The sequence below is a fragment of the Podarcis cretensis genome (assembly GCF_951804945.1).
Source record: "Podarcis cretensis genome assembly, chromosome: 17".
Lineage (NCBI taxonomy): Eukaryota > Metazoa > Chordata > Lepidosauria > Squamata > Lacertidae > Podarcis > Podarcis cretensis.
The window spans coordinates 18,753,772-18,773,108 of NC_137187.1; the positions used below are offsets into that span (position 1 = coordinate 18,753,772).

General features: G+C 39.3%; 1 protein-coding gene across 4 annotated transcripts in view; it reads left to right on the forward strand.

The window, feature by feature from the left end:
* Nucleotides 1–17,553, forward strand: part of ZDHHC21 (zDHHC palmitoyltransferase 21) — a 39,398-nt gene extending 21,845 nt beyond the window's left edge. For all 4 annotated transcript variants that reach the window (XM_079959777.1, XM_079959779.1, XM_079959778.1 and 1 more), the window contains exons 7-9: nt 1,168–1,284; nt 16,505–16,548; nt 17,032–17,553. In XM_079959777.1, the coding sequence (XP_079815903.1) occupies nt 1,168–1,284; nt 16,505–16,548; nt 17,032–17,164 (294 nt within the window). In that variant the 3' untranslated portion in view covers nt 17,165–17,553. The remainder of the gene's footprint in view (nt 1–1,167; nt 1,285–16,504; nt 16,549–17,031) is intronic.
* Nucleotides 17,554–19,337: the final 1,784 nt, after the last annotated feature.

The following is a 19,337-nucleotide window of genomic DNA, read 5'->3' on the forward strand; positions in this document are numbered from 1 at the left end:
ATTGCAGGGGGTTGGACCTTGGGGTGGCTCTGTGGTCCAAACCACCAAGCCTCTTGGGCTTGCCCATCAGAAAGTTGGCGGTTTGAATCCCCGCAACAGGGTGAGCTCCCATTGCTCTGTCCCAGCTCCTGCGAACCAAGCAGTTCGAAAGCATGCCAGTGCAAGTAGATAAATAGATACCGCTGCAGTGGGAAGGTAAACGGCATTTCCGTGCGTTCTGGTTTCTGTTGTGGTGTGCCATTGAAGTGATTTTGCCATGCTGGCCACATGACTCAGAAAGCAACCTGTGCACAAACACCTGCTCCCTTGGCCTGAAAGCCAGATGAGCGCTGCAGCCCCATAGTCACCTTTGACTGTATTTAACAATCCAGGGGTCCTTACCTTTACCTTCCAACTCTACAACACTATGATTTTATAAGTGCCTCTTCCGGTGCCTGATTTTAACTGCAGCTTTTGGCCACAGTAGTTTTCTTAGAAAATTTGTTTTCCATCACCAGTCCACAAGCTAGTCGAGATTTATGCTCTTGATGTGAGGGACAGTCTGTTCTCTGCATTCTTATAAACACAGCTCTCTATTATTCCACAAGTTAAAAAAGCATGAGCCTGTATGCATGGACCCTTTCAAAAGTGCATGTTTAGTTCATATAGTTTAGTACACCTAGCTCATGCAAAGAGTGAGAAATACTCCCAGGTGATCATGCCCTACATATTGACATGACCTTTGCTTGCACAGCTGTGTATACTGGGCTTTGTAAAGCTACCATTTCCTTTCCACACCAGTAGTACCTGACTGGCAAATGTGGCTCTAGAAGGGCTTTGTAGGAAGAAAGAGAAAATTGAAATAGTAGAACAATTTGAACCTGAAGAGGACAGAACCCGTTTTTTTTTAGCCCATCCATTTCTAACTTGCTAATAGTTTGATATGCTGTAAATTTTGTGGAACGAATATGAGATCTGTTGTTTCAGATTTGAGATTGGGTGCCAATTCAAAGACTTACTCTTGCATTAAAAGGCCAAACTTTGTTATCCTTCATTGGTCTGTATATATTTCGAAACTTTGATGCTGAGTGAAGCAGCATGCAACAAAAAAAAGTAAATTTCACTTTAATTGTATTTCTTATATGCAAAAGACAGCTAAAAATGGTTTCTATTTTTCTTTATTTACAGGATATATTTGTATTTAGACATGAACTTGCCCTGATAAGAATATCTACCTTCATGGGTTTAATAATGCTGATTGGAATTACGGGACTCTTTTATACTCAGTTGACTGGTATATTCAATGTAAGTATTTTATTCTTTCCTTCAGAATAATGTTTTCCCCCTGTGCATGTTGTTGTGTAAGTGCTTAAAAGTATGCTAAGCTGTATATTGAATAAAAACAAGTAATTCTTTACCAGGCACAATCTATAATGCAAAATATCAACAAATATAAGAACTTGAGATACACTCAAAACACAACCAGACAAGATCATCGGAGATTTGCAACTGGGTTTTTCTTTTTCTTTTTTCCATAGGGCAAATGGAGCCACAGAGTGGGATAGTGGAGATGATTTGGATCAGAATTGTAGCAATGGGGAGTTGGGGGAAATTATAGTGTGGGGACGGTGGGCAGTTTCAGCCAGGAAAGTGGTATGAAGAGAATTGGCTTATGCCCTTCTGCAGTGATACAAGCCTGGTATATAAAATTGGCATTTTTATTATATTATATTATATTATATTATATTATATTATTTATTAATACCCTCCCTATCTGGCTGGGTTGCCCCAGCCACTCTTGGCGGCTTCCAACACACACACACACACACACACACACACACACACACACACACACAAATAATTAAACATCAAACATTAATAGTAACAATCAGTTCCTAGATAAAAAGTCACAATAACTTTAAAATAAACAACCTATACCAAATAAAACAACATGCAATAATGCATTAGAATCCAATAGTAAACAGATGTATAAGCATCTGCCGCTAAAATGGAACTCAAATATTTAAGCTGGGATCTCTCTTCATCTCATTTAATAGTCCTATTAGTTCTCACTCAAATAGTCATGAAAGTAAAATAAAAATGGTAATTGTGTGATTTTTAATGTTTGTATGAGAAATGGGAAAGCTGCTCTTAAAAAAAATGTAGAAGTAAAAATAACTGGAGCCTATTTTTTAAAATATTATTATTTATCGAATTTATACTCGGGGGTTTCAGGGCAGTTCACAGAATAAAATCAAGATATAAAACCACAAAATAAAAATAAAAACAACAACCCAATAGCCCTCCCACCTCCCCCAAAACCCCATATTTTAAAAGGGCATAGGATGTCAATCAGACCAAGCAAAGGCCTGGTTTAAAAGGAACGTTTTTGCCTGGTGCCTAAAGGTGTGTAATGAAGGCGCCAGGAGAACTTCCTTGGGGAGAGCATTGCACAGACGGGGAGCCACTGCAGAGAACGGGGGGTGGGAGAACATCCTGGAAAAGGGAAGACTGATGGAAAGTACCGAGGAATGGAACTAGAAAGGAGCATGACTGCAATGAATAGTTTAAGGTGAGAACAGGGAGATAAAGAGTAGCAAAGTCTAGAATCAGTGGAAGAAAACCTTATTGTGAGGAGATGTCATAACTGTTGTGACACAGGAGTTAAACCAACATTACATTTCGAACAAAAATTAAAGCTGGGAAAAGTAGTAATATATATATTGCAATGATCCAACGGGGGAAATGGCGTGATCCACATGTCACACTAAGCCAACATGTGTTCCAGGAGAGGAGATCTAAACCACTTTTCTCCGTCCTGGTCTTTCTGCTTCTAAGCTCGGCTAGTGACTTGGCTTAGTGCAGGCATAGGCAAACTTGGCCCTCCAGATGTTTTGGGACTACACCTCCCATCATCCCTGATCACTGGTCCTGTTAGCTAGGGATGATGGGAGTTGTAGTCCCAAAACATCTGGAGGGCCAAGTTTGCCTATGCCTGACTTAGTGTGTCTTCTGAACAACAGGCTCATGGTTTTAGCTCTCTTGAGCTGTGTAAACCAGAGGACAAACTTGTATACAGCTTGTGGTAAGCCTGGATAGAGCGATAAACCACAAGCTTGCATTTGGACAACGTGCTAAGCAAAGTCACAGCTTAACACAGTGCAGCAGCAGAAAGATTTGGGAGGAGCAAAAGTGACTGCAATCTCCTCCGGAGTAGACTTTGCAGTAAGCCATGGTTTGCCTTAGCATGACAAGCCTCCTATTTTGAGGAGCTGGACTAGTGCCCTGGTAGGACAACAGGAAATAGACTTATTTGTCTTAGATTTCACACAGAGAGATTTTGGAATAGAATGGTACTGAAAGAATTACACATACGGTAGGTGTCAAAGGTGACACGAAGACTCAGTATTTCGTTGAAAAAATGGAAATACTTGATTTAACATATAAAAAAATGATATTTAAACATAATAGGAATATGTCTTAGGAAAACTCCAAATCCATACTCCTATTATCCATGTCCTGAAAAGATTTTGGAAACTAATATCAACCAAAGTGCGCATTCCCAAGTCCCAATGACTGCCTTATTGTTTCCTTCCTTTTATTTTCATGCTTGTTTTGTTGGTTTCATTAGATCCCATGATCTGTATCTGGCAAACCTCTTGCAGGTGGGTCAGTGAGAAACTTTCAAATGGAGTACATTTGCTTCTGATTTTAGGCATTTACGGCTGGTGAAATAATTTCCCAGTATGCTAACTTTCAGTTCTTGTTCTAAGCTCATCAGTATATGTTACCATCATTCATCTGTGTTGAATTATTGTTTTGTATGAATATGTACATGCATCCATCATGTCATTAATTACTGACACACCTTCTAGTAACTTGAATTAAGTGAGTGATAATTTAGAATGATAAACATGTACTGTATTATGCAATCACAGAATGTGAGTTGTGCAAGATAACATTTTTCTTTCAGGTGGCTGGAATTTAGGGTAATGCTCTTGCTGTTTGATTTGCCAGTGGTTTGCAAACAGAATGTTTTCTTACCAAACTCTGGGTCTTGATTTGGACACACCACTTGTCTGGAGCATTTTGCCATTTCTCCGTGTGTACAAATGGGAAAATCCAGCTTCCCAGTGGCTGCTGGAAGGTAACAGGATAATCACTTAAGCAGTGATCCTCTGATGTCATTGTGGGAGGCCAGTAAAAGCGGATTATCTGTGACCCAGATAAAATAATTAGAAATTACTTGGACACTTACAAATAACTGATCTACTAATCTCATTTCCAAAGTTAAAAAAGGTCTGTCTCTCAACATAACACTACCAGATGTTTCAGTTGAACTGCATCCTTTGAAGAGACTAATCTGAAGCCTAATTTTAAGGATTACCTTTGATTGTTTTTTATTTAAAATTCTAAACAGGATGCATTTTCATTTTTCCATATGCTCTTGCACATGATTAATAGAGTTAAAGGATTTTTATAAATAAATTTAGCTCATACGCCGACATATTATTCAGTGAAAGACACAAACATAAATATGTCATTATGCAGGTGACATATTTTGCTTTTTGTACTGTTTACAATGTAATTTTCATTTCTCCATCTGCTAAAAAAAAAATTCCGAATACATTCTCATAGTTTTGTTTAATAGGTATTTTGCTATACCCTCAACTGATTGTGCACTGACATTAGTAATTTGATTAATGCTGCCGGGGCTCCTTGTTAATTAATTGTTTTAACTGTATATGATAATGTGATGGCACCATTGGAACATAAATACTGAACAGTTGGGTGGGAAGATAGAAAAGTTCACTTTGTTTATAATAGCATGAGAAGGAAAATAATAACAGTTAGTGGATGTAGAGGGCTCTTGTTTATATTGTCCATTGGTTATTTTTGTACATTATTGCTTGCATTTGACACAGTGCTATATATCATCTCCCTTTTAAATTTTGCATTGTTAATTTACACTTGCCTTAAAGCAAAATTAGTTAACAATTGTAGGGTTCTTTTTCAAATGCTCAGGCTGAAATAAAACATGATACATTATCTGAATGTAATTCTCCTACATGTTGATTATTCCAGTTTGCCACTCCAGTGTCTGTTACCTACAGATACAGATTGCCATACATTTAAATAATATACTGTATATAACTTATTTAATTTTTTGGAAAACCATAGGTAGGGATGTGGCTGTGTAGAAGAAGCAAAGCCACTATATATTAGATAGGTTAGTAACCATCAAAACCACGTGACACAATTGGGGTGCCCAAACAGCAACTGCAACATTAACAAAAGAAAATAAATATTTACATATTGTAGCAACCCCTCCAGAATTCAACATTCTTTGTTACATATGCCTTCCTCTGGAGAACACCATTTTGAAAGCTACCATATGGCTAATGAAATCAAACACATGGTCGCTTTCATGGAGAAGGGTGACTCTAGGTTTGGGGTTCAACTGGAGTCTATCTTTCTAAGGAGGGCTCCACATATAGAATCATAGAATTGCAGAGTAGGAAGGGACAACAAGGGTCTTCTAGTCCAACCCTTGCAATGGAGCTTGTCCCCATGAACCATGCTCTACTGACTTAGCTACCAAGGAAGGTCATATGTGTGTCCCTTTTGGAAACACAGATTCAAGTCCTTGGATTGGATAGCAAAACATTTAATACTGACCATTTTCAAAGGTTGGAAAATGTGGACTGGAATACTTACTCTCACTCTGACACCTTTAATTTCTATAGCATAAAGGTAAAGGGACTGCTGACACGGCTGACCACCTGATTAGCAAGCCCTAGGCTCTGTGGTTTAGACCACAGTGCCACCTGCGTCCCGTTTGTATAGCATATCGCCCTGCTAAAATTGGAGAGTTTACTTCTGTGCTCCAAATATATTTATAGGCTTCACTTGATGCTGCAAAGGTCTTTATAGACTTTGGGATTTCCGCAAGCATAGTAGATTGCTCACTGTTGATGCATTGAAAAGAATATAGGACATAGTTTCTTCTACTTGGTTGTTCTGGGCTCAAGTACATTAATTTACATCCAAGCCAGCAATAAAGTAGGCTGCTACCAGACAATTAACACAGTTTGAAAAAGAAATCCTGGATTACGCTGGGATAACTAGGGGTCTGGCTTTCAGCATTTATAGCTGGGTCTAGGAATCAGTGACAGGCCCTAAAGATTTCACAAGACCTATGTGAGGAAAGGAAGGGGATATTACACTTGAAATAGAGAACCGGAACTGGAGGTGCTACAAACAACATTATAAAAATATATAGTGAAAGAGCAGTCCATAAATTTGATATACAAGGAAATAGTCCCTATTGTGCCCTGGAATATCTCCTGCATGTTGGCAGGGCTGGTAATAGACTGGGATGTATATATGCATGTATTGGACATTTCCCGAGTTCACACTTTTTGGGTACTGATGTTTCAGGAAGCCAGCTCTGTTACAGGTCAGTAGACGCACCCTTCTCCACAATTGGTGTGCATGCACACATAAACACACACCTTGATTCAGACTTGAATAATAGACACTGAATCCACTAACAGCAGCCACAAGGTCTGTGATAGTGTGTAATGGGGAGAAATCAAGGAGTGAATGTAGATCAGTGATACCAAAGGGTATGACAGATAGCGAAAAGCTAACAGAAAAGTTGCCTTTGGGCAGAAAAGAACACTTTTCAATCAGTTTGCTATATTTTTATTAACTTACTTAGCAGAGCATTGACAATCTCTACCACCAGCATGCACCCAACTCTGGACACAGTGAGTTGGTTTTTGAGGTCCGCTCTGGAAAGAAAAGAGCAGATTGTGACTGGAACTTTATGTCCTTTTTTCAGAGGCACTTAGCCTTCAGTATGGACATATTTACCTTGGCTTTCCAATTTGTCATGGAAATTGTTTGTTTAATGATCTAAACTGATGGAAAGGGGTTAAATAAACTTTGTTAAAATTATACATGCTCAGGGCTGTCTTAAGTAAATGCTGCACTGGGGTGCAGAGATCCGCCCGGTGCCCCCCTCCTCCCCGTTGCCCAGTCCCAGGCATGCAGGAGGGCGGAGCCAGCTGGCTGCCTCAGCCTCTTGCTGGCTCAGTTGCCCCCAAACTCACGGTGCAGAGCCGCTCACAGCAGAAGAGCCTGCCACGGTGCTCTGACCGATGGGCGGGCTCTTCCCTGGACTCAAATCTCGGGCCCCGGACTTTCAGCCTGGGGTCCCTGAGAGTCTGGCGCCCTGGGTGCCCTGTACCCCTAGCACCTATGGGTAAGACTGCCCTGTACATGCATAAAATTTTAGCTATACAGTCGTGCCCCGCAAGACAAATGCCTCGCAAGACGAAAAACTCGCTAGACGAAAGCATTTTCCGTTTTTCGAGGTGCTTCGCAAGACGAATTTCCCTATGGGCTTGCTTCGCAAGACAAAAACGTCTTGCGGGTTTGCTTCCTTTTTCTTAAAGCCGTTAATACCCGGGGAATCCACGCTCCGCAAGATGAAAAAATCGCAAGACGAAGCAACTCGCGGAACGAATTAATTTCGTCTTGCGAGGCACCACTGTATATATTTCTAAATCTATCTATTTATCTATATCTATCTATCATCTATCTATCATCTATCTATCATCTGTCTATCTATCTGTCTATGCTAATATACATGGAACATTTACTAAACTACTCTTGTACAACTTGCGTCCCCCTCAAATTTGCAAAGGGTTCTGTCCTGTGTACGAAATGGTGAACCATTTACATTTTTGTTCTTTGCAGTATTTCTCCCATTTCAGTGAATGACGGTGGTGAACAATGACTTGGTGCTTTCATTGTAATCAGCAGGACTACCTCCGCACAGAGGAGCTTGGTGTGGATTGTAGTGTTTACTTTTAGGGCAACTGGGAAATTCTACTCCAGCTACAATCATAAAACAAGTTACACATATAGTATTACTGGAAGGTGTGGTTTCAAAACTTCTGCTTAAGTAGCCTTATCCTAAAAATCTCTCTTGCTAGATGCCTAATTGATTATTATCATAATTGTTGCTATTTATTAAATCACAAGGCCGTCTGCAATAGAAAAACTCAAAAATACGTACCACAGTTATAAACAAAAGTAATACCTCTCCTACTGTTTGTTTAATTACTCAAAGGCCTGGGAAAAGAGGAATGTTTTTGCCCGGCACCTGAAGATATGAAACAAAGGCACCAGGCAAAATATAAGTTACGAATACAAAAATTGTCCTTGGAATATTAAAATTTGTATCATGTTTGGCTCAGTAAAATTTCTTTAAAGGAAAGATTGTGAAGAACAACTATTTAACATAAAACAAGTGACTTATCTGTAATTGGAAATAATATTCTGATCCCTGTTACATAAAGTGCTGATTTCTTGTTCTGTAATAGATACCAAACATTTTCATATAACAACATCAGACCAGAGCCTGGAACAGCCATATTGTAAAATACTTATTTATGGAGATAAAAAGCATCTTATTATAATTAAGCAAAATATTTTAATCATATGCTCAATCTGATAATCTATTAAATACGGTTTTGATTAGTTTAATAATTAGGGCTTTACTTGTTTTTTCAAACATGCTAGAAATGTAATCAAAGGCAGTATTAATCCTTATAATTAAGTTTTAGTAGAGCAGCAATCAGGATCAGTGTAGGATGTCAGCATTCTTCTAAGACAATAATGGTCTACGTCTACATATACTGAAATATAAAATAATTAAGTCATGTATGATTTGTGTCAGATTTGCCCTATATTTTTCTTCATCGTGGAATTATAAGGCCTTTTTTTTTTTACCCTATTAGCTTTCTCAGTCTACTCTTGTTTGGCTTTAGTTGATTATTTATTTACAGGCATATATACTACCCAATAAGCAATAATTTATCATTTGATAATTTAATTTAATCATTTATGTATTAACATTCTTTTACACCACTTTTCCAGCAAAGTGGGTAAGATAAAAAATAATAATAATTAACGATTTATTTATTTGGCTTTATCTCAGAGGCACTGTGTGACTTACAGCTGTTTAAATTTCCCATTGAACTGAATGGGCATTGTGAGGGCTAAATGATTTTATAAATTAAATTGTCAAGTGGAATCACACGGTAGCCTTGAAATGGAATTGAGACATATTTGTTCCAAAGTGGAAAACTGATGTAAACCTACTAATTTTTTGTTTTGCATGAAAATAATGCTTGGCTTCAAATAGCTGAATATCTAAGAAATCTTAGTGATTTCAGACAAAATGAAAGGCACGTACTGTACATTTATTACTAAAATCTCGATGCCCTATGTTGTCTGTCCAGTCTGTGCTACAGCACATTTGTGGCACTCTTTTATGAATGAGGGATTCCCTGTTGCTTTTAATGTTAGATGCAGCTTTACTCATGAGAAGGCCCAAGCTTCAACTGGTAACATGCATTTGCATCTATCGGTGTGCAAAGCAAACAATTTTCAGACACAACACTGCTATTCTTGATATGAGATTAACCATGCATGTCTACTCAGAAGTAAGCCTCACTGAAGTTCAGTGGGACCTAAAAGGTAAAGGTAAAGGTCCAGTCGTGGCTGACTCTGGGGTTGCGGCGCTCATCTGGCTTTATTGGCCGAGGGATCCGGTGTACAGCTTCTGGGTCATGTGGCCAGCATGACTAAGCCGCTTCTGGTGAACCAGAGCAGCACACAGAAACGTCGTTTACCTTCCCACCGGAGCGGTAGCTATTTATCTACTTGTACGCTGACGTGCTTTCGAACTGCTAGGTTGGCAGGAGCAGGGACCGAGCAACGGGAGCTCACCCCATCGCGGGGATTCAAACACCGACCTTCTGATCGGCAAGTCCTAGGCTCTGTGGTTTAACCCACAGTGCCACCCATGACCCTTCAGTGGGACCTACACCTAGGTAAATGGCTATAGCTCTAAAGAAGCTGTAGCTCTAAAAAAACAACCACCAAAAAAATAGCTTTGGCTCCTGTTGTTATTTATTAAATTTGTATACCATCCAACCCTGCAGATCTCAGGGCGGTTCACAACATAAAATCACAATATAAAGAAAACACAAAATATATAATAAAAACAAAGAGAACTCAACAATCCCCCCTTCCACAACACATTTTAAAAGGGCATAGGATGTAAATCGGATCAGTCAAAGGCCTGGTTAAAGAGGAACGTTTTTGCCTGGCACCTAAAGGTGTATAATGAAGGTGCCAGGTGAACCACCCTGGGGAGAGCATTTCACAGACGGGGAGCCACTGCAGAGAAGGCCCCGTTCTCGTGTTGCCACCATCCAGACATCACGCAGAGGAGGCACATGAAGAAAGGCTGATCTCCGGCTCTGCGTAGATTCATATGGAGAGAGGAGATCCTCTTAAACAGCTCTTTGTAAGACTGTATCTTATGGGGTGGCAGGTTTTTGTTTCGTTTTAGCTTTTCAATCCAATACAGTGGTACCTCAGGTTACATACGCTTCAGGTTACATACGTTTCAGGTTACACACTCCACTAACTCAGAAATAGTGCTTCAGGTTAAGAACTTTGCTTCAAGATGAGAACAGAACTCGTGCTCCAGAGAACAGAAATCGTGTGGCGGCGGCGCGGCGGCAGCAGGAGGCCCCATTAGCTAAAGTGGTCTTCAGGTTAAGAACAGTTTCAGGTTAAGAACGGACCTCTGGAACGAATTAAGTACTTAACCCGAGGTACCACTGTATTTTGAACTTTAAAATGTGCACTGCTAAACAAAGCTACAATGTTGTTGCTATTTGCTCCTAAATTATTGTAGCAGTGTATGAAGCAAAGCTAACATTGTACTTCTATCAGTGTGGAGAACCTTTGGCCCTCCAGATACTGCAGAAATGCAACTACTATCTTCCCTGGCCATTGGCCATGCTTGCTGTGGTTGATGAGAGTTGTAATATAAGTCTGGAATATAAGGCTAAAATCCAATGCAGTTACTTGCGTGAGCTGTATCAAAGTTTATTCCTCCTAGAATGTGCCTGCAAAGCTATTTCAGGTTCTAGCTGTTGTGAATATTTTTCTGTTGCCCAGAAATATGCTGGATGGGGCTTAAAAGTGCTAGGCTTTTATTTATTCAATGATTTCTTTCTTATAGGAATATCCATCCCAGAACCCAAATCATATCCATGTGGGTTTCTTGGGTAGTTATTCATGCAGGCACTGATCAGACCCAGATCTGCTTGGTGGCCTCAGTCTAGCAGTACAGTCGTACCTCGGAAGTCGAACGCCTTGCGAGTCAAACATTTTGGCTCCTGAACACTGCAAACCCAGAAGTGAGTGCTCCAGTTTGCGAACGTTCTTTGGAACCCGAACATCAATTGTGACTTCCGATTGGCTGCAGGAGCTTCCTGCAGCCAATCGGAAGACATGCATTGGTTCCTGAGCGTTTTGGAAGTCAAATGGACTTCCGGAACGAATTCTGTTTGACTTCCAAGGTATGACTGTACTCAAGCTAGAGTACTGAAAGCAGAGTTGTTAAAAAAACATAATTTGATCTATATAGCTCTATAAAGTACATGGAACTTTAGAGCTCCAGTCTCTGCTCATTTTCCAGCATAATGTTTACATCCTTCTTGCTGGCACCCAGTTATTCCTCATCTTTTACTTGTGCATTTATGAGTTCTTTAAAAAAAAATAGTGTATTTTGTTTGCCAAGTACTCCTATTCTAGTACCCTGTTATCTCGGCTCTCCATTTTCCATTTTCGTCAGTCGTAGATCTGAGTTTCCTCTTGACTCATTTGTAGAATACATTAAACAGCACTGGGCCCAGCACTGGTCCTTGATGAAACCTAGTGGATGGCTCCTTCCTCTCTGACAGTTCATTCATTGCCATCTGGCGCTATTGAACCAACTTGGATCCATCCCATGAAATCTCTTCTGGTTCAGAATTCTCAAGCAAGCTGATGAGTCAATCACTTGAACTTTTTTTCAAAGCAGTTTTTGATAGTTGCCTGCTACCATATCAAATGCTTCATCTGGGAAAATCGGGCGGTAATGTTTTAGTCCTACTTTCAAATATTCCAGATTCATTGGTATAAGAGATTCATTTAACAAGCCTTGAAGATCTAGGATTAATCAAGAATGTTTAAGTATTTAACTACAGACATTAAGATGAAAAGCAACTCGTCTACCAGGAAGTGCTCTTATTAAGTGAAAGAACAAGAATTCCCATTTGCCCACTTCAAGCTGTGATCTCCTGAGATGTACTGAGCTAAGCAGGGTCATTCTGGGTCACTATTTAGATACAAGATTGCTAGAGAAAGCTGAAACGCCACGGGAAATATTGGCAATTCAGAAAGTGAAACATACCTTCTGAGCTCGTATTGAACCAATCAATATTGTTAAGGGCTGCTGTATAGCTGGGATGGGAGATATGAATGTAACATAGGCTTTGCCCATCTGTACCTTCTTACAAGTAGAGCTAAGCATCTAGACATTTCATCTTGTTCAGAATAATTGTTTAATTCTTACCTAAATTTTCCATTTATTTTTCCCATGTTGTCCGAATTAACTTCACTTCCTGCCTTTAAGATGCATTTATGTCATATCGCTTCCAAAATGTTAAATGGCGAATGCTGGAGGAAAAAATTTCTTTTGGCAGGGATCTAAACATCCTGGGCATAAGCAGAAGCCATTTCTGTGCATGTGTTAGTGGCCATTGTTTCTCCTAATCCTATACTTGTTGCTGTTATTTATTAAATGTTCCCTCTGGAATGTCTCTCAGTCATCAAGAACAGCTTGTAGAAGGAAGAGTGAGGAGCTAAAGGATGAAAACTGGGTGGATTCTGGCATTCTGTATGCAACTGTTAGGATCCCAGTCTTTTTTTAAAAAAATTACTGGACATTTTAACCTATATATTCCCTTTGACTCAGTCTGTGTGTAAATATATATTTCCTTTTTTCACATACATAGGGTTTTTTAAATAATACTTTTTATTAGTTTTCAATCACAAACCAATAATAGCCTCATTATAACAATACCAATTTATAATACAATTATTAATAACAATTGTTCAAATACCGAATTCTATAATTTAGGTAAAGTGGCCTCCCACGTGCTAGATTTGATGAATTGATTATTTGCTTTATTTCTGCATTACAAAATCTTACTGATTTCCTTTGCATTCCAGTCATAATAATAACCCCTCATACAACAACTGCAGTATTAATAACTTCTATTCGTGTTGACACATTAAATGATTCATAACATTGCAAGTGAGGAACTCAAACTATATCCTTGTTCTTCCTTTGTGTGGCAATTATTCTGTCCGTGGTGTTTCTTCCTGTCCTTGTAAGATATGTCTTTCTTTCCCATGGTTGTTGCTGTTATCCACCATGCCTTGGGCGGAGCTGATATCCCACTGTTGTTCGAGAAATTTATCCATTGCTCTGTGCTTCATTGTCTTTCAATTTTAACAACAGCTGCAAAAGTCACTCTGTCCCCAATGTGTATAAATATATATTTCAACTGCTCCCCACCCCATGCCATTTATATAATATATGCAGACAAAATTAAATCTCCCCATATCTCCAAGCCTTAGGATGACTGAGAATTGAAACTTGACTTATTTTTCTTGACTTATTTATTTTATTTTAAATAAAAACAAGGGGTTTTTATTTAAAAATATTGTTAAAAATTTGGGGTCATACTGGGTAGTGTATGGGGGGGCAGGCAATTGTTGGCAGCCGTGAGTAGGAGATATACAGTGGCGATTGAGCGGGTGATTGGTGTATGCGCCAAGGGCTGTTTGGGATTGGCTGTTGTTGCGGCAATTGGTCGGGCAATTTGAGGCTGCTGTTGCCGATTGGGCAGACGATAGTTGTCTTCTGTAAGGCATGCGATTGGCAGCTGCGTTCAGGCGGGTAACTGATTGCCGGCAATCGCCCCCCCCAAAAAAAGCTCAACAGGTCTGGGCATTCCCCCCAAAAGCTTAAGCTTAAGAACTCTGGGAAGTCTCCCACCATTTTCTTAATTTGAAGTCCCCCAAAATAGGGGGCGTGTTATACACAGAAAAATATGGTATTTCTTTTTTCCTTGAAAACAACTTGAAAGGAATTGTCGTTGAATGTTAAGCGATGTTTCCCGCAGCTGATTTTTAAAAGCTAACCATGGTTATCTATGGCTAGTAAACTATGACCTACAGTTTGGCTGCTTTTAAGGGAAAACAAAAAGTCCCATTTCTATCTGCAGAGGAAGGGGAATCACACGTTACCATGGTTAGCTGTGGCTTGTGCTAAACCATGGTTTAGTGTGACAAATGAAGACTGCAGAGTGCACTATAGAACACCCTTTACTGTTAATGGTATCTGTTCTGAAAATATAGGGCAGTAGAAATTTTAGCGCAGTTACAAGTTTTACACTTTTCAGTATATAAAAGAAGACTGCACAAATTAAAACTAAACTGACACCGTATTCTGCACTTGCTGTTGAATTTTTCTCGAATACTTACACATGGTCATAAACAAAACTGTGAATGGCAAAATCTTGCTATGATTTAGACTGTTTTACAAATCTAACTTTAAACAGCCCCTGTATTGTCATTGCACCCCCCTCCCCCTACAGTGATCTGGACTTAAGGTCCCAAATGATCAGGGCCTTCATACGGGTAAAAGCAACTTAAAAAGGGGACACCCTTTTAAGTTACCCATCCTTTGTGATGAGACACAAATGGGGAGGGAGGGAGACATTCCACATGGAGGGGGCTGTTTTAGGAATGATATTTCAATCCTTTTACTTCCAAATTACTGGCTTGACTTTCAGTTGCAGTCCAAAAAAAAATCACATAAGGTAAATTATTTTGCTCCACATTGAAAGTAGATTTCGCCCATCTGCTTGGTAGGAGAACTTTGCAGGTGGACGAGAGACAAACTTGCTTTCATGTGTTAAGCTGTCTCCATATTTAACTTTCAAAGGGCAGTAGTTTCTTTTCTCCATTCCTCTATTCATGGTGTTCAGCTGAGGTTGCTGAGCAGCCTTTTTGAATATCAAATAGGCTATTGATAGTCCCATTCAGATTCCGAAAAGAAAAGAAAAAGATATTACTGGAATAGGGAGGTATTTTAAAATAGAAGAAGTTCAGAATTAGCAAAATAGAACAGCCTATCAGTTTGGATTTGAAAATATGAGCATGTTTTATTGCAATTTATTGCAATTTGGTTTAATTCTCCCCACCCTAGCAATGTGGTTAAGCTTTTCTTTGCTTTTTGCTTTTTGTACACATACCTCTTTATTTACAGCAGGAACACAATAGGATTATTGCAGTTATATTATTGAAATTATACTATTATGTATTGTTCTTTATATCCATTTGGATATCTACCCTGTTGCCTCCTTGGGGCTCATGGAAGACCAAAATCTTCGCAGTACAATATCTTCTAGAAAGAGCATGTGAACAATTGCACAATTAGCTCTCTAATATAGGGGGTGGGCAGACTTTGGGCCTGTCAGAGATAATCTATTTTTTACTAGAACCCCAAGATCTACCAGTGAGAGTCAGGTGCAAAAGATACATAGTTAGGATGGGAGAACAAGGTGTCTTTGAAGACTTCTTGAGCTTGGGAACTTCTTTTCAGTACCAGAGCTGAACTGACCTTGCAATCTTTGCACACAAACATCCGCTCCTGGTGTGCTTTCTGTTCATTTGAGCAGCCTAATTTTGGTGGGGAAATAATTTTGTTACTTTTTTTGCTTAAAAAGAAAAATGATCAAATGGGAGTCAGAAATCCTTGATGCTTTACTACAAATCATCCAAAGATCTACAGGTAGATTCCAATTTAACTTCTGCAACACCCCCATTCTCATGCATTTCTAAACTTCTTCGTGCCAATTTACCAAATAAGTGATAAAATTCACTTGGGCTGTAATCCTAGACAGCCTTATACAGAGACCGGGGAAGCACAAATGTAGGCAGAAGTTTTTGCTTATGTTTATACGGTGTTTAATCTTCACCCACCTGAGCAGGAAAGCAATAAATGCTGATTTCTACTGGGTGATTGACATTCAAAACCACTTTAAGATTGTGACCTTTGCTATGGGAAACTTGTCTTACCACTGGTTTTAAGTGGTGCTATTCATATATGTGTTCTATAGGGGATGATAAGTTACATTCTTCAGGGAGCAAGCTCTTACCTGACGGAATGCCTGGTTTTAATACCGTAATTATTTTAACTGCACATTAAATCTAGCGAGAGTAAATGCCCATCTGTATTTAGGTATTTGTAATTTTGAGAGAGATATTTCTGAGGTGAACCCTCTCCCATTGTCCTTTATTGCTAGGTGTTTATTCATCTCACTCACGTGACATTCATTTTATGTTTTTTTGCACTGGCTTTGGCTACAGAAATAAATAATAGACATATTCATTCTATAAGACATCTTAAATATCTCTAATGCAATTAGAACATTAGAAAGAACATGTTCTTTCATATATGCATTTGCAGGAATAATTAATTTGCAATCTTCATTGTGCAAGGGAATACTTAAGAATGTCTTCTCTATAACAGGACACTACGAGCATAGAAAAACTGGCAAACTGTTGTGAAGACATGTAAGTATCTCTGTTTTGATGTGCTAAAGGCTTAATGTGGGGGGGGGGCTATACAGTTAAAGATTGTCTATTTAGGGAACTCTGAAGGCACCAATGAAAGCCTTGCATGCCCTGTTTTGCCGTGATTCGTATGACCCTTTAGCGAAAAACAACACCAGACTATTCTTTCCTATCTAAAGCCATCAAAACTCCCTTTTCAAAGCACGGGCTCTAGAGAAAGTTTCTGTTTTGTTGGCAAACACTGTGCGGATCACGAGGGCTGCCGTAGCTTTAAGGCTGCCTTTGGTTGATACAGATGCAGTGCGTGCTTCTCATAGTTAAATCTCATCTGCATGCTGCAGTGAAAGGAAAGCTGCTCTTGTAGTGGCTGGGATGCAATTCATCAGAGTCAAGTAATGGCTCCCCAGCCAACCTGCATTGTTCTCGTTGACTGAAGTGCACCATGGGAATGCTGTCTTTCACTAATAATGCTGTCGTCTGTAGATCGAGACCCCGAAAGCCATGGCAGCAGACCTTCTCAGAAGTTTTTGGCACTCGCTGGAAGATCCTGTGGTTTATTCCTTTCAGGCAAAGGCGACCACTGAGAGTTCCCCACCACTTTGCCAATCACGTCTAAACAGATGGATGGTGGGCACAGATGGGTCCTCCATGCTGGAAGTGTGTTGCAGGTTTTGTGATAATAGAACCATGACAGTCCTCAAGCCAATTAAAATCTACCCACCAATCTTAGACGTCACAATGTGCCCCAGGCTTTATTTTAATAATAATGATCTTGGTTCCGTATTGGGATTAAATGCACATTTCTCTGTTTACTTTTAAAGTGTACTTACTTTCAAATTAGCTTTTTAGAGGAATTACTTTAATATTTGAGGTTAATAACAAACACAGCTGATGTACAAAGTTATGACCAAAATTGTTTTTATATTGGACAGTGTGATATGTTTTACATAGATGAATAGGTTTCAAAAGTGTCTTGTCTGCCTTGAATTTTTTCATTCTTTTTTTTTTAATCAATAATACTTACTAGATCATGTGGTGAGACCCTTTTCCTGCTTACCTGGCTTAAAATCCACAAAGTTGTCTTTTATTTATGAGGCATGATATCAATTGAACAGTTCATCTCTAGAAAAGAGTGGTGTTTTAACACTGGGGTTTTTTTAAAGCAAGGGCAATTTTGTGTCTTATGTCCTCAGTTTTATATATTTAAAAAGTGTCTATTGTTCCTGTGTAAAAGCAAAGCAGAAGAGTTCAGCCCACTTTTAAGTCTAAAAGGAAGAAAAAGATTCTTTTCCTGTTTTTTGTAAATGCAATAATTAGCCCTTTGTGGTAGATGTGTATTTTTAAAAATTAGGCATGATTGAGTCAAAGTTACGCATCTCTTAAATCCTAATTGGGCGGGGGGGGGCATGTGAACCACCTGCCCATCAGTTTCCTGAATGGTAGCTGTGCTAGTCTGTTGCAGCAAAAATATCCAAAGGTCTTATAGCACCTTAATGACTAACGAATTTATTATGACATGTGTTTTTGTGGGTTTTGGCTGCAATCCTCCACACATTTACCTGGGGGGTAAGTCCCATTGAACTCAATAGGACTTACTTCCAAGCAGACTTGCAGAAGACTGCACTGCTTAATTTTGGCTGGATCATACCTATAGGTTTTACAGATCGGTATAAAATATAGCTAATATAAACATATAAAATACTGTGTTGTCACTGAAATAATACTTGTTTTGTATAGTCACTGCTAGAAATATATAGAATTTAAATCACAAGCGTGCATAGGTTGGGTAATATATGTGGGAGATATTTTTAAAAATAGTATTTATATATAGCAAATATGGATGTTAAAAAGATAAACAATAGTTAAGTGTGTATGAGATGGTAGTAATTTATTAAACTGCAGTTGGTGATTAAAAGCGAGATGAAGCGGGCATACCTATACAGCAATATTAGACCTGATCAAACGGTAATCTGAGTCAAAGATCTATGTTGGTGTTGATTTCAGATTTATGTCAAGTACTAATCAGCAGGATGGGTGAATTCTTTAAAATAAAATAAAAATTAGCAAGATAGCTCCCCATTAAAAAGATGCTCCCTATTCAGAGGGCTGATCCAGAGAAACAGTTCTGAGAAATGTTGTATAGATAGCAGCAGTGCACTAAATCAAGAACAGCATCACAGTTTGCAGCAAGAACCCTGGCTTAACCCCAGTTGTACTGCTGGTAAAGAAGCATTGCTGTCCTGGTACTTTTCCGCCTTATCGTATCTATTTCCTTTCGAGTGCTGTTGTCAACCAGTTCAAACGTTGTGTCGTAACTGTCCCGAAGTACAGCGTGTGTGCAGCTCTCCCTTCGGCGGCGTGCTTTTGAGCCTTTGTGCTGCTGATTGCTGCATGACCAGCCCTATCAGGCAGGAGTCAGGCAGGTGGCATTGGCAAAGGAAGCAAACCCCTTCTGGTTCTTCAAAAGTTGCCGCAGGCCCAGATTTCAGCATAAGCGCTTTGCCCATGGAAGCATGATCTGTGCTCCACTTTTGCATATAAAAGGTGCTCACCTGTGCAAGCAGATTTTGCACCCTAGCAATCTTCAGCTTACGTGGTCCTGGGCAGGCAAATACTGCATGTGGTTAAAGTGACCTATGTCGGATAGGAGATCTGTCCTTCAAAAACAGAACTAGACATCCTAAACTGTATCTCACAGAGATGTAACTTTATTATAAACTTGATTACATTGTGGCTGCTAGCAAATACTTCCAAGTAAGTAAGTAAGTAAGTAAGTAAGAAAGTGCAGT